Source organism: Hypomesus transpacificus, chromosome 26, assembly GCF_021917145.1.
Source record: "Hypomesus transpacificus isolate Combined female chromosome 26, fHypTra1, whole genome shotgun sequence".
Lineage (NCBI taxonomy): Eukaryota > Metazoa > Chordata > Actinopteri > Osmeriformes > Osmeridae > Hypomesus > Hypomesus transpacificus.
Window position 1 is genome coordinate 3137034 of NC_061085.1, and position 16955 is coordinate 3153988.

A 16955-nucleotide genomic window follows, 5' to 3' on the forward strand; every position below is an offset into this window, starting at 1 on the left:
TAATTTTTAAATTGTTTAGTTCTTAGAATTAGTTTAACTAATGTACTTTTGTACTTAATTTATACCTGTATATGTTTATTGTTTGCACCTTCCTGCCACAGTAAATTGCGTATTTTTGTAACATAGGCTAGATGGCGAATAAACCGAATTCTGATTCTGATGGGCATGGGAGAAGAAACCTAACCAAATTAGCTTCGGTTAAACAGTCATGGGAGGACATTGCCACAGTTGTTACAAATCAAGTTCACATAGGCCTACATAGAAATTTCTTATGAAAATATTTTTATAATTATTGAAGAAATATAACACGCCATAAATCGAAACAATGTAACGTAGCTTCGCAGATAGAAGACCCTGGCTTCGCCAGCAGTGGGCACGGACCAAGCTTGCGCCCTTAAAATAGCATCTCAATAATGCGCCATGGACTTTAGACCACGTTTTTCCTGGTCACTAGCGGAATTGTTTTTCGGAAACTGCAAGATAGCACCAGGGAACGTTTGCGCCTGAACACGCCTCCTTTTTCGCTGAACCGCCCACGGGAGCGTAAAGTCATTTCGACGTGCGTCTGTGGAGGGAAAAGTCGGCTTTGCGTCGAGTGCAAACTAGGAATGACACTTGCGTCGTTGACTAAGTCATTTGCGCTGGATGCAAGATACGGCCCATTGGCTGTTTATCGATCCACGTTTTTTTCCGTTCTTGTGTTCTTGCGAACTCGTTTGACGTAATCTTTTATTGCCCAAGTACGGTTCCAATCCAAAGAACACAAGTCACCAAGAACGCCAAAAATACCCGGAAATGTTCCTGATCCGCCCCTTTTATCGAGGATGCATCGGATGGTGACTTGACCACCGAGAACGCTTCTGATTTCCCAGAAGTCATTGCAAGATGTCAAGCAAAGCGGACAAACCTCACAACTGTAATTTTTTACTTTTCATATTTCAGCTAAACGGTACGTGTAAATCAGCATCTGAATTAAAATGTGACGAGAAATAGGCAGTTCAGTCGTGAAAATGTTCTTATTTTATTGATGAAACGGCTAAATTGTAAATTTGCTCCGACTTGTCGATAACCTAGCTAGCATCTCAGTGCAGACACTAGTTAACAGGTACAGTTAGACGGACCATTTTTTTGCTTTGTTATCTAGTTTTGGAGTTTGTCAGATAATGCTGCGAGTCCAGGAAAACCCTAACTATCTCAATTCATTCTCCGTCCTTGCGTCCTTGCAAGACCATTCTCACAAGGAGGCTTGCCAGAACGTTCTTCAAAAGAGTGTACTTGCGTTCTCAGTGTTCTTCAGATTGATAAACAGCCAATGTCTAATAGCCTATAGAGAGAACTGCCACTCTCGGGAAACTTCCGGCTTCTGAACAGGTTGAAGTTCCATGTGAGGGCGCTAACGAGCGAGGGCAGAATAAATTGAGGTCTATGGAGCGGTACCCCTCAAAATCCACTTTTCTCAGGATATAATTTTTTGTCTAGTAATTTGAATTCTGAATTCGAAAGGGGAGGCAAAAAAAAACACACACTGATGGCTGTTAGATTGTTTTAAAGTTGCCTTTATGTTCTAAAAAGCTTTTGAAAATGTCATTGACGTCATACACATCGTACGACCAGAGCTACTGCTTTACGGCAAGCTCTGGTCACTTACTTTTTTCTCTCAGGGCATCGACAACACAGCTGACAGGTTAGGCTCTCCCTGTCAATACACATGCTAGAAAGAATTTTGGCTTGCTAATGTTGTTGCTAATGTTGCTAATACTCTGACATTCTGATTCCGCTTCCGATGCCATTAAGCGGGAGCTCTGGTCGTATCAGTCCTTCACTAACCAATCAGCATTCATTAGCATAATCAGTGGCGGCAGGTGCATTTATTTCCAGGGGGGGCTACAAGTATATTTAGGCCGAATCCCAATACTCCCCCTTACCCCGCAAAAAAAAAATGCTATCTCAACACCAGAAAGCAGTATTTTGGTGCATTCCTAAATGTATTTACTAATTTGTCAATTGAAGTGATGAAAACGACCTGGTGTATTGTCTTACCCTGGTATTCGACTGTTACTGAATTAATAGACCAATTTTTTGTTTGTAAACATTTGGGATGCGCGCGCAATGTGGCTGTAGAACACTGGGAAAGGATAGCATTTAAAACGGCAAAAGGACCACACAGATCATACAAATAGTTAGATTTAAAAAGACCAAAAAAGTCGAGGAGGACAGCCTTTAAGAGAGAAAGCAATTCCCCATTGATCTGTTGCATACAAATTTTGATTTGGGTCACGAAAGTCTTGAAATTTGAGTGAGAATGTCGACCGGTACAGACCGCATAGTCGAGCGGAAGCCATGTCTTCACGTCATGTCACAGTTCATAATTTTACAGTTTTACAGTCAATTCTACATCTAAAAAGTCGAGCAGGGCAACTTTCAAGAGATATTGGAATTCTGCTTTTAGCCAGCTGGTCCCATATTTTTTGTGATTTGTTTAAACTGGCAATCTGAGTGAGACTGTGTCCCCATTACACTGTTTTTGACGTTAGCCTCAGTCAGACTAGTCGCTCACTGGCAGTGTACACAATGTTGTACTTCACTCCATTATACACCAGAAACGTCAGGGAGGACTGCCAAATGTAGATACGAGCCTGCTGAAGATAGCCAGTATCTCGGATTTCTTTAACCAAGCCTGTTTCATTCATCATTTGCCTGAGGAAGCGACCTCCGTTAGCCAGGCTAGTTTTGCCCGATCACTTGGTCAGGCTATATAAAGGTTTCGGGGTTAAGTGACTTTTTTGCATAGACAAGTGAAACTTAAATATACTTGTCCAAAGGCCAAGAGCCTCAAAAAGTTAATATCAAGCCCTGCAAGCCAGTGGCCAGAGATATATGATGACCTGATCGACACTCCAAGTGTAATAGACGCGGGGAGAAGTTCGTCTTTTGCAACCGACATGCGCACTTGAGACTGCTTGACAGTTGTGTGATGTAGGGTGATTATCGGTCTATAGGGAGTGGCAAGGCTCTCCTTAAACAGGCTCTGATAATATGGTGTAAACTAAGTTTGTAAACTTGTGTTATGTTTATATAAATATTTAACAGACTAACATGACATCAACACCAGTTTACCTTTACATTTTTACTTATGCCTACTAATAATCCACTTACCAACAATCACAAAAATCACAAAGACGTTGCAGCCTGCGGTCTTCCACTCTGCAGTCAGATAGAGTGGCAGGTTTATGCGGGGGAAGCGTTCCGTTCCCAGATAGCTTTGAGACACTGCGCCAGATCTGGATCACTTCGTACGCTTGCGTATGATGGTTTTCACGCACACTTTGTGATGTATAAAGATTTACTTGACGTGAGAATGTGCGGGCCGTAACGGAAACTTTTGAGTAGACGTGAGAATGTGCGGACCGTCCGCAAAGTCTTGTCTGGCTCTGTAACATGGCAAATTCTAACTGAAAAGTGCCGAGACTCACCAAACATAGTTTCCAGTAGTACGTTGATGACGTTGACTATTCAAACAACTTAAAAATAAACGTTTGATCATTAATGTGGATGATCATATAAAAATGCCAAAACCCAAAACGGGAAATGCTATTTAGCCTTCTGTTTATACCACCACTTAATAACTTCTGTTAAACTTGAGGCTGTCAAACGAACGACTAAATCATGCTGTTACAATGCGCCACCACTCGTTTCTTCATTTAAAGTTTTATATCGGACCATTTCTTCTTAATTTCTGCCATGGTCTGGTTCTCTGAACCCACAGCATTGATGGCCCTATAATAATAATGATAATTTAATTTGTAATGCACTTTACATTTAGCTAAATCTCAAAGTGCTGTCTTTTGTCACTAATACCTGATGACAGGCCGCCAAACAGGACACATTTTCTCGCCTCCACCTCTGTTGTCAGAACCGCAATCTCACAGTCACCGTATTTCTTCATTTTTGGTGCTGCGTTTCTTCGAGGGCGGCGTTTCTTCGAATAAATACGGTAATTCAGACAACGAAATGACCTCAGGAGCGCATTTATAGTCCATCTGCATATTAATTTATGGGAGGAGGCAAGGCGGGGTCAGTGGCTCGTTCACGTGCGGTCAATCTCACGTTGATTGTGATTTATAAAGGAAAGGTGCGCAGGACCTGGCGTACGACCGGTTTTATACATGTGAATATTTTTGAGCGTAGGTACTTTTCGAGTTTTGGCCGTACGCTATCTTCTGTTATGAAAGCTGCGCAATCCTTTATGCATGTTATACATTTATAAAGCTTGCCTACGCACAAAAAGGGGCTGAAGATGTGCGTACGCCACTTTCCAGCTAAGGTTGTGATTTATAAAAAACAAACTTGACTGGAGAATGTGCGGTCCTCCACCCAACCTCTGACCCTCCCGTAGGCCTATGCACATTTTGGAAACAGTTGGAATTGGTGACGCAGATGACCGTACTGTAGGCTAGTCAGACTGCAGAAATTTTATGTAGGAAGAACATTACTCGTAATATTTGTATATTTTGTTTTCCTAACACACGTTTTTTTCATTCAATTTCATGATTATCATGAAGATTACATCCAGCAGTGTTATTTGCGCTTGTACTGAGTGATTCTTGTTCCATAAACACCTTGTACAATCCAACTCAAATTTAAACAAAAAATTCAGCGCTTCCTCACCATCAGATTGTCCACTACGGGCGTGCAGGAGGGGGAGATTCCCCGACTGCATGGAATACAGGATAACATCACATATCCTACCTTTAGATAACTGCAGAACACAGTGTAGGCCTATAATTAAAACTATTTCTTTAATACTGTGCAAATATCCTCATATGTCAAAAACTGGAAATACAGTCGTTAAGCTCCCGTGCAATCGCTACACTCTACGTCCTTGTTATCAGTCCAGACTTTAATAGATTAGGCCTACTGCTCATAACAAGACGCTTTTGTTTTCAAATTGTATCTCGATTCGCGGTATCACTGGCACAGTTGACGCCACTCGCAGTTTTTTAATTGGTGATCTACCGGCCACAAAATTTTTTTAGTTTTCACCAACAGGCTAACAGTGTCTGAGAAGTTGTCATGCGCTGTGATTCACCGAACAATCGCATATGGGTCATGATGAGATAGTAGATTAGCATTCATGAGGTGCTTTGCATTGACTATTTATGGTTACAAATGGGCGTGTTCAGTGTCTCCACACTTGTGGGTAATCTGTGATTTATAAAGAGAACGTTGCGTACAAGTGTGCATACGCACGTTTTTATAAATCTGAATTGTTGTGTGTGTACGCCATTTTAGGCTTTTGGGCGTACGTACACTTTTAGTAAGAATCCTACGCAGTTTAATAAATGAGACAGGGGTCAAACATTCAGATTTATAAAACCGTGCGTATGCACACCTGTAGGCCTACGCAATGTTCCCTTTATAAATCACAGATTACCCACAAGTGTGCGTACGTGAATCTGCATTTTACCCCGCCCTGAACACGCCCATTTTCAACCAAAAATGGTCAATGCAAAGCACCTCTTGAATGCTAATCCAGTATGTTAATGATCCTGGCATGCGATTGTTTTTTACGGTGAATCATGGCGCATGACAACTTTCAGACACTGTTTGCCTATTGGCGGAGGCCCGAAAACCACATTATTTGGTGGCCGGTGTATTTAAAATATATTTAGTTGTACACTGTGTTCTGCAGATATTTAAAGGTAGGATATGTGATGTTATCCTGTATTCCATGCAGTTGGGGAATCTCCCCCTCCTGCACTCCCTAGTGGACAATCTGATGGTGAAACAGCGCTGAATTTTTATTTCAAATTTGAGTTGGATTGTACAAGGTTTTTATGGAACAATTATCACTCAGTAGGCTACAAGCGCAAATAACATCGCTGGATTTAATCTTCATGATAATGATGAAATCGAGTGAAAAAAACTAGTTTGAGGCAAAAAATATATAAATATTACGAGTAGAATCGTTCTTCCCACATTTAGGCAGTCTGTCTGACTACAGTATGGTCATTTGCGTCGCCAATTCCAAATGTTCGAAAATGTGCGTAGGCCTACGGGAGGGTCAGAGTTTGCATGGAGGATCGCACATTCTACCGTCAAGTTAGTTTTTTATAAATCACAACCTTTGCGTGGAAAGTGGCCTACGCACATTTTCAGCCCCGTTTTGTGCGTACGTAAGCTTTATAAATGGCGTACGGCCAAAACTCGAAAAGTACCTAGCACAAAAATATTCACATGTATAAAACCGGTCGTACGCCAGGTCCTGCGCACCTTTCCTGTATAAATCACAATCAACGTGAGATTGACCGCACGTGAACGAGCCACTGACCCCGCCTTGCCTCCACCCATAAATTAATATGCAGATGGACTATAAATGTGCTCCTGAAGTCATTTCGTTGTCTGAATTACCGTATTTATTCGAAGAAACGCCGCCCTCGAAGAAACGCAGCACCAAAAATGAACGTTAAACGCTGCAGCGTTTATTTGAAGAACTACGGTGACTGTGAGATCGCAGTTCTGACAACAGAGGTGGAGGCGAGAAAATGTGTCCTGTTTGGCGGCCTGTCATCAGGTATTAGTGACAAAAGACAGCACTTTGAGATTTAGCTAAATGTAAAGTGCATTACAAATAAAATTATCATAATTATTATAGGGCCATCAATGCTGTGGGTTCAGAGAACCGGACCATGGCAGAAATTAAGAAGAAATGGTCCGATATAAAACTTTAAATGAAGAAACGAGTGGTGGCGAATCGTAACAGCATGATTTTGTCGTTCGTTTGACAGCCTCAAGTTTAACAGAAGTTATTAAGTGGTGGCGGTATAAACAGAAGGCTATATAGCATTTCCCGTTTTGGGTTTTGGCATTTTGATATGATCATCCACATTAATGATCAAACGTTTATTTGTATGTTTTTTGAATAGTCAACGTCATAACTTACTAGTGTAAACTTTATTTTGTAATGTTTGGTGAGTCTCGGCACTTTTCAGTTGGAATTCGCCATGTTACAGAGCCAGACAAGACTTTGCAGACGGTCCGCACATTCTCACGTCTGCTCAAAAGTTTCCGTGACGGCCCGCACATTCTCACGTCAAGAACATCTTTATCCATCACAAAGTGTGCGTGAAAACCATCGTACGCATGCTTTTTGTGCGTACGCAACGTTTATACATGAGGCCCCAGGACAGTTCCAGTTCTATTAAAAATACTTTCAAATTTGGCGCAAATCTGGCACGGATCCGTTATTAAAATGTTACCCCCAGATCAGCATTGGGCCATATCTGCTAATTTATAATTGTATGTACTTTATTTTGTAATGTTAGCTGCAACAAATTGATTTAGCATGTTGAACCTAACCCTGTTATTGAGTAGGCCTAATGCACTGAACTGTCTTTTTACAAAGTATTCCCAAAAAATTATCAAGCCAAAATGGTACTTATGTTTTTATTTGGTTGTATCCAAAAATATGTTTTCCAAAAACAATCTCAAGACCTAACGTTAAGTGCAGCTGTAATACGTAATATGGTAAGACCAAACAATAAATGGTCATTGGATGAGTTAATGTAATTGAAATTTAAGCAAATCTGCTTTGAAGGCAGAGACTAATGCAATTGATTGACTACATTCAGAAGGCAGAACTAGGCAAAACGGCAAAACGTTATTATTATTATGGTACACTTTGAAATCAGGAATGTAACACTTCAAGTAAATGTAAAATGCTGTCTGTCCAAGATAAAACAAATTATATTTTGTATAGTTAAAACAATGAAATGTGGTCTTTGTCACACATCTTAAAACAAAAAAAAAGCAGGGGTCCAAGATAGTCTGTAGGTATACAGACATACATATACAAGAGCCCTGTGCTACACTGTCGGAGATGCTTCTTGTTCAGCCTGTTTGCTGCGCTCCTTGCGGCAACCCCCTCGGTCAGTTGCCAAGTTGAACCACCTAATGGCATGCTGGGAAATCTCCGTGTCTGTTGCTGTCCCTGAGATGGCACATTTCTGTACAGCACCTAAACGGAAGATAAAACTTAAAAAGTAAACTTATTTTGCTAATTTGTTAACCATTTTACTCTGTTGTTGCATGGATGTGGATGAAAACATACGCATCAGTAGAACTTTGCTTCCAATTTGGTCAAAGGATTTTTTTTCCATTGACGCCCTTCCAATTAATTATTTTAGCGACAGTGCATGAAAAGAGATGACCTAGGATATTCCATGTGACCCTCTTTGTGTCTTGCCCACCGACAGCTGCTAGAGCAGACACCTAGGGGAAGGTGTGGGGAGGTACAGGGGAAGATATTAATTTGTATTATACAGATCTCATTTGCATGTGTACTCTGAGCACCACTAAGTAAAACATAAGTGCATACAATACAATTCCAATTATAACAAGTACAGATATATTTTTTTTTTACTAGATTCATTGAACTACAAAACATGTTAAAGTATTATCTGAGAAAAGAAGCAAGCCATAGTTATTTTCCTTCAGAAATACTGAACATAAATATTTATTGCATAATCTAGAACAGGTTTGTGCTTATTGAGTTCCATAAAAATCACATGTTGGTTTGTGTTTTGGGACTGAGTGTGGTTTCTTACAAGGTTCTGTTTTTCCTCCTGTTCTCTGGATTCTGTATCCAATTTTCAAATGTTGTGACTTCCCCCATGTCGTCGAGGGGAAACTGGAACTCCTCTGGCAGTTCAGCTGGGGCGGGAGGGGTGGATCCCAACCTGGTCAAGAGCACGTTGACAGTCGCTGCCAGCTGAGACTGTTGCTGCTTAATGTTTTCCAGCAGAAGTAGGATGTGCCTTTGTGCCTCTAAAAGTTAAATTAATGTATTAACATAATTCCTGCCCTTGCATTACATCCTTAAAACATTTTATATAAACTATAACATTCAGCCTACCTGAGCAGGGGATTGAGCCGCCCTGTCCAACCCTGAACACAGTTCTGCTCTGAACTTGAACCGGTAGGGCCACTGAGATTGGTGAAGGTTCTGGTCATTTGGTCCTGAGGGCTGGCAGATGGGGAAGTACAGTGTTTCCCACAGATTAGAAATCTAGTTGTGGCGGGGGTTGTCAGACCGGGGGGGGTGAGTCGTAATAATTCCTTCGCTAATAATTTGTTACACAGTTAATTTGTTAACCATTTGTTACATTAAATATTAATCCTAAATGAATCACACCTTCACAAAATTAACAACTAACATATCATTTCTGCATTATGTATGTAGCCACGCTAGTGCTAAACAACTATTTAACTGGTTGGCTCCAGGACGCCGGGTAAGTAGCTAGCTCCTGAGACTTCTCACCAATAAAACGAAGGGGAATCTTCGAGTAAGGTACCTAGGGAAAAGTAGCCTCAACTTTCCTCGACTTTTAGCTACGGCACTAATGCTGAAAGCTCTGATATAGCTGTCGGTCTTAGAACTTAGACTAGAACGGCGTATGTATGCATTGTTGCTAACGTGTGCTGACATTGTGACTGTGCATATGTGAGAAAGACGCATGAGTGACAGAGAGACGGAGGCAGGGGAAAGGAAATGCAGCTGAACGAATACGCTGCATGTTTTAACCTAAATAGCGATAAAAAAAAATGTTTCACGAAACGCAATGTGTGGCGGGCGGTGTTGATTCTGTGGCGCACCGCCACAAATTAGTCTATGTGTGGGAAACACTGAAGTAACAGAAGAAAATGTACTTGTCTTAATCACTATTTACATAATTCCAATGATCTATAATATGTTGCCCCAGACACTGCATATCAAAATTAACAGAAGATCTGTCCTTACAAACCAAAATGTCCTCAAACGTTTGTGCGAAAAATGATAATCTTTCATGTCTAATTCCACTTCCAACCCTCCATTTCCCCTCATCTGTAACTCCTTGGCAGGTGTGAAATGGTCGAGGGAACTTATATGCTTCCTCCAAGCACGGATATGATTCTTGTAACACTGTGCATTAAACAAGAAGCCTTTAGTCAGTACATGTGAGGGAGGATTACACATTTGGCAACGATACTTCCGCAACTGAACTCACAGGCGTATGGTCTGCACGCTCACAGACAGAGCAAAGACAGAAAATATTTGTCTTAGCAACACATCTGTCGAGGAACCGTCGTCAGAGGTACAAACAATCCTCAACAATAAACCAAACATCCCTAAGATTGTCATCCACACTGGCTCGTTTGATATCCTACACAAGAAAACTGGCACTGAGATACTTAAAAAACATTTCACCCAGCTACTGAACACACTCAACAGATATCAAGATGTATTCATCAGTAGACCGATTGCATGCTTTCGCCGAGAAAAAGAAGCCTTTAGTCGACTACTATCTTTCAACACATGGTTGGCATCTGTCTGTCTGGCACACAAACTGAGATTTATCGATAATTTCAATGTGTTCTGGAACTGTGCAGACCGTTTTCAACCTGACGGACTCCACCCAAACCGTAGAGGATCTCGACTACTAACAGCAAACATCAGTCACATGCTCCTGACCACAAATCAAGTTTCTCTCCCTATCCCTGTTGTGTCTATGCTGACTGACGCATCCCAAACAACCTCCCATCGAACAGAACATTCAAACAGCTTCCTGCAAGGACATGGGCCCTGCACAGATCTGCACCCCCCGGATGAATTCCCTTGTGATGGAACAGCTCAGTGACAAAAACGTTCCCAAAGAAAAGCTACGCTAGGACAGCCACCATGCTATTTCATTAAACATACCCAAACATACACAAACAGAAAATGTCATGGTAAAATGCATGGTTACAAACCTGAAACTAGTGTTAGAAGTCACAGAACTATCCATATTCTTCCAAAAGATTTATCAACCCCTGTTTTATCTGTTAATACCCCACAGATGAAACTGTCCCTTCTAAATATTAGATCACTAAATAACAAAACATTTAGGCATTTAAGGCGGAGCTCTGTAATTTGCTTGCGCTATTAAACATAGTTAATGATCTGATCAAAGAAAACTACTTAGACTGCATCTGTCTAACAGAAACCTGGCTAAACAATGACACGGCAACAGCAACTCTGATAGAAGTGTGTCTGCCCGATTACAGCTTTCACCAAGTTTCTAGGAAATCAAAAAGGTGGAGGAGTCGCAGCAATTTTCTCCTCTAAACTGTTGTTCAAAATTACTGAGCTAGGTGAATTCACATCATATGAATATCTTGCTATAGAGCTCAAAACCGAATCAATACTTGTTGTTATTATATATATCGGCCACCCAAGCACTCGCCAATATTCATACAAGAATTCTCTGAACTATTATCACTATGTGTCACTAGATATGACAAAGTGGTTTTAAACGGAGACTTAAATATCCAAGTAAATAAAAAAGCAGACCCAAGAACTATTGAGCTCTTAAATCTCCTCGACAGTTTCGATCTAACTCAACACATAACAGACCCAACACACCAGCACGGAAACAAACTAGATCTAGTGATAACAACTGGACTAAATATCAATAATATTTCGATAACTGATCTACCCCTCTCAGACCATCATTATATACTTTTTAATGTGGAAATCATCCTAACAAAAAACACAAAAGAATTCTTAGTCCAAAGAAGAAATTTCGACGATACAGCTAAAATGAAATTTTCTGAACAATTCACTCTATATGAGCCAACTAATCATGATTGCTCTCTGAATGAATTGGTAGAGAACCTCAATGATGCACTATTATCTGTGTTAGACTCTGTTGCACCACTGAAAACCAAAAAGAAGTGCACAAGCAGAACCTCCCCATGGCTGAGAAATAAAAATGTTAGTGAAACGAAGATAAAATGCCGTGCAGCAGAGAGAAAATGGAGGAAAACAAACTGCTCTCACCAAAATAATTAGCGACCTCAGATTAAACTCTGATGCAAATAAAGTCTCTATCCGTATCCTGCTAGATCTCAGTGCAGCATTTGATACCATTGATCACGACATCCTAATCAATAGACTGGAAAAGCTTATTGGGTTCACGTATAGTGTATTGAACTGGATAAAATCATATATCACAGGAAGGAAGTTTTATGTTAGTTTAGGAGACCATAGGTCCAAGAAACATGAGAACTGCTATGGGGTTGCTCAAGGAAGTTGCTTAGGTCCATTACTTTTTTCTCTTTATATGTTACCACTCGGCGACATAATCAGAGAACATAAAATAGATTTCCATAGCTATGCGGATGACACACAACTATATATATCCACTGAACCTAACGATGCAACGGCCATCAATTCCATTACCAACTGCCTGTTGGCAATAAACAAATGAATGAATGATAACTTTCTTAAATTAAAAGAAGACAAAACCGGAGTCCTACTATGTGGCCCCAAATCCAAAAGAGAGATGCTTACTAAGAATCTAGGAGGCTTAAGCCCCTGTCTTAAACCAGAGGAGACGAGTCTCGGTGTTATCCTGGACTCAGATTTGAACTTCAACTCTCACATAAATAAAGTGACCAAAACGGATTTCTTGCACCTGAGGAATATAGCAAAGGTACGACCATTCATGAACCAAAATTATGCAGAGAAGTTAATTCATGCTTTTATATCCAGCCGGCTGGACTACTGTAACGCACTTTTCACTGGTCTTCCCAAGAAAACCACTGAAAGACTACAGCTAATTCAAAATTCTGCAGCTAGATTATAAACCAAAACTAAAAGGAGAGAACACATTAGTCCTGTCCTAGCTACTTTACACTGGCTCCCTGTTACCTTCAGAATTGACTTTAAGGTCCTTTTCCTCATATACAAAGCTCTACACGGACAAGGACCTAGCTACATTGCTAACTCCCTTATAAACTACACACCAGCTAGAACACTGCGATCATCAAATGCAGGCCTATTAAAGGTCACCAGAAGCAGTCATAAGAAGATTGGTGATTCGGCCTTTGCTAATTATGCCCCAAAACTATGGAACAAATTACCCATAAATATTAGGGAAGCAAACACGCTAGACATTTTTTAAATACAGCTCAAAACCTACCTTTTTACCGAAGCATTTAGGTAATTTTATCTCAGAAGGGTTTTACTACTTGTATTAGTTATATTATTGTTGCTATTTTAATTATTACTTTTATCACTTGTATTATTGTTTTTATTGATTTTATGTAAAGCACCTTGAGCTACAATTCTTGTATGAAATGTGCTATATAAATAAAGTCTTACTTACTCACTGGCATACATGGCTAACATTTTGCTAAATCCCTCTCTTTGTTGCTCACAAAATTTGGAATAGGTGTTGCAGGCTCAAGAGAAATATTCTGTGAACAAGATTATATTTCTTAAAGGTTTCATGTTAGGAACTGATATCTTACCAGTAAGCATTGGTGGGTCATGGACAAGGTTTTCTAGTGAGCACGTTGGGCTGCTCACTTGTAGAATGTTTCTCCTGCATGGCAGGGGCAAAGGGCTGGTGCCTGGTAGAAAACCGACAGTGAGAGCAGACAGCAATATATCAATACATGTGTTACTATGTTTCTCTTTCAATGTCAATGACAGCAAGGTCTCCCACTTTGAGGCTTTAAGTTCCATTTTTGTTGAGTAGTGTGAGACCTTGAGGAGTATACCTGGAGGAACATTGTTCAGACCAGGGAATTGAGATGGTCTGGAACTGGTAGTGAGATTTGTGTAGGTCCTACTATAGTCACAGTAGTCCTGCTGGTTGGCAACTAGGAGAAAATAAATATAAGTTTTCCCAATTCCCTAGCAAGCACAACATGAAGCTTGTTATTAATGCTGAAAAGGACTAACTGAAAAAAACATGACCAGCTTGGTTTGGCTAAACACAATCGTGTGTCAGGCATCGATCGCTAACCAATAAACCCTTGCATGTCCTGGTATCCTGGTGCGTCAGTTGGGCAGCTAAACTGTAGGCCATTTCTTCCGTTCGGCAGTACTTGAGTGCTGGTGTCTGAGAGCAGATAATGCAAAGAAATTAAGAGATTATGACACCATCTTAAAGTGGCTTCAAAAATGTATAGACAATAAATCAGGTATGACAGCAGTAACCATGGCACAAAGGTCAAAACATTCATGAAAATCAAAACATGATGAATTTGAGAATATACACTGCTCAAACAAATGGAAGGGAACACGTTATCATCACAGTTTAACACCAAGTCAGTTCAGGGCAATTCCAGCGTTATGGATGTGACATTTGTACTCAAAATGACAAGAACAATTTATCAGTAAAACCAAGCTTCTTACAATATTTAAATTTGTCATGCATATTCTGAAAGTACTCAATGGGTAGAATAGAGGAATTTTTTTTTAGCAAAAAATATTTCTCAGACACAAAATTATTACAATAACACCTATGGATGTGATGAGAAATTACAGTCATTTTCTGGAGACTGTACTTTTTTCTGTAACTCTGTGAACCCTTAAGTCTAATGTAGAAAGTTTGATATTGACATGATCATGGAGTTTTAGGTGAACATAAAAATAGCAATTTTTAAAACATTTAGTCTTTTATGCAGAATTTTATGAGGAAAAACCTGCGTTATGGATGTGACAGTATTCTGTTATGGATGTGACGTGTCTGAAATACACACAGAATCTGTTGGGAAATCAAGAATCAAACTTTCACAGCGCTTTTCTCAACATCTAAAATAACTTGTGAAATAGTTTTAACATCAAGAAAACCATTTGAAATGTCACTGGAGATTTTCAAGATGGCCACCAAAATAGCATTGATAATGACATTTTGGGCCCTATTTTAACAATCTGAAACGTAAGTATCAAAAAGTGAAACGCAAGTGACTTTGTGGGCGGGACTCCGGCGCTGTTGCTATTATACCGGCGGGATAAATGACTCTGCGCCTGGCGCAAATCTAAAATGGGTGGGTCTGAAGTAGCTACATTACTCATGGGTGTGGTTTGGGCGTAACGTGCAATTAACCAATCAGAGCAACATCTCACGTTTCCTTTAAGAGCAGGCGCGCTTGTTATCTTGTGGATTGCTATTCAAACGGAATTTGCCACAATTGTTAAAAATCAAGTTCACATACAGAGACTCATGAAACTCTTTTCAATCATTGACATGGAAGAAATGTAACGTAACTTGCAGGAAAAGGAGCCTGGCCTCGCCAGTAGTGCGCACGGGCCAAGCATGCACCCTTAAAATAGCATCTGAAAACGCGCCATTAATGCTGAAAGCTCGCTGATATAGCTGTCGGTCTTACTAGAACGGCGTATGTATGCATTGTTGCTAACGTGTGCTGACGTTGTGACTGTGCATATGTGAGAAAGACGCATGAGTGACAGAGACGGAGGGAGGGCAGGGGAAAGGAAATGCAGCTGAATGAATACGCTGCGTGTTTTAACCTAAATAGCGATAAAAACATTTTTTTCACGAAACGCAATATGTGGCGGCCGGTGTTGATTCTGTGGCGCACCGCCACAAATTAGTCTATGTGTGGGAAACACTGCTCATCATCAGACCTCTCCTCAGGCTCACTGTCACTCACTTGTCAGTTATGAAAAAGTTTAAAAACATGCAACATGTGGTACACATAATCACACACTATGTAACCCCTACACACATTCCGTTTATTTTTTTCCCTCTTTCTTTGAGAACCCTCACCCTCAGACTGCAGACCTGCTGTATCACTGTTCAAGTATTCTTTCATTTTTCTTCTGGCCTCGAAATAGTCATCTGGTTATATAAGACAAAAAATACATTTTATGAAGAATTTGTCAATCATATTAAAATAGCAAATATGTTTTACTTAATACTGAAATAAACTGATAAAATATAAGATGATCAAAACTGTTCAAATTAAATTACCTTTGGCACATATGATCCGGGCACTGTACTTTTTCCATCCATGACATGGATAACAGTCGACTTGCACTGTCTCGATATGTTGATGGCCTGAAGACAATGAAGATTAGAGTCACCCATTATTATAGTCGATCTATCAGGAGTCAGGCTCCAGTTGTTCTTGTTACCGTTGTGCTCGTGTCTAGTGTAGAGTTCTAGTTGTGGTGCGGCGGTCGTAGTGTCGGCTGCCCGTGTAGAGGGAGCAGCGTTGAGAGGGGCTAGTCCCCAGGTTCCCAGTAAGGAGGACCCAGCTGCAGGCGTCGTAGCAACAGCCGCCGCACGGACCAAAAGAGAGCTGGACGGATTTTGTCTCCGGGCTCCCAGAAGGGAGAGACCGGGTGCAGGCGCTGAGGCGGCAACCGCTGTAGTGATCGGGACTAAGGACCAGGACTCAGGAGAAACGGAAGAGAAGAGGATCAGTACTTTCATAACACATCACTAACAAATATCTACAGTGCAAACTAAAGCTAGTATAATTTCTCTACACATGATGCCACATAGAATGCCTACAATGTTAGAGCTACTGTACTGTACCTTTCCAATTTAAAGACTAGGTAATAATCCAATTTTACTTAATTTGTTTAGGAACTGTACTTGATAACATCCTGGTAAAACTATGGATAGACAGAGATTAATGGGTGTCGTCTTCCTAAAATAAACGATGATTGTGCTGAGTTTGAGCGCAAAACTGAAGCAATAGCTTTAGCTGGAAAGTGAACTACTAGTAACGTTAGCTAGCTAGCATCACCAACACACATAATAACGATGGTATTTAATAAGCTAGCAAGTTATAGCCGGAATATCTGGTTATATCAACTGCAGCTAGCTTTGCAGTCAACATTGACCTTATTCAAGTAACCTACAAAAAATACGAATAACGAACACTTACCACATGCAGAATATGACTTGCAATCCGTTGAGGCCAAACGAGGTACACGCATTGCGTTTTGTGTCCAATGTGGACTGGACCAATTTAGAAAGAAATTAGTAGATATTTTAGCACTACACATTATTTTTTTTTAAATTAATTCTAGCACTGTATTAAAGTCACATGTGTTGGCATGTGTTGTAAAATGTACACTAGAATCATTACTGTTAATATTTTAAAACATT

General features: G+C 40.3%; 1 protein-coding gene across 1 annotated transcript; it reads right to left on the bottom strand.

The window, feature by feature from the left end:
- Positions 1-7512: 7512 nt before the first annotated feature.
- On the bottom strand, positions 7513-16753 carry LOC124487259. The gene is made up of 10 exons (XM_047049444.1): positions 15971-16753; positions 15807-15893; positions 15603-15674; positions 13833-13928; positions 13585-13686; positions 13333-13434; positions 8915-9025; positions 8607-8826; positions 8111-8271; positions 7513-8017 (listed from the first exon to the last, which is right to left on the bottom strand). Exons 1-7 carry the CDS (start codon positions 16269-16271, stop codon positions 9009-9011), a joined length of 777 nt encoding a protein of 258 aa, XP_046905400.1. The 5' UTR covers positions 16272-16753; the 3' UTR covers positions 7513-8017; positions 8111-8271; positions 8607-8826; positions 8915-9008.
- Positions 16754-16955: the final 202 nt, after the last annotated feature.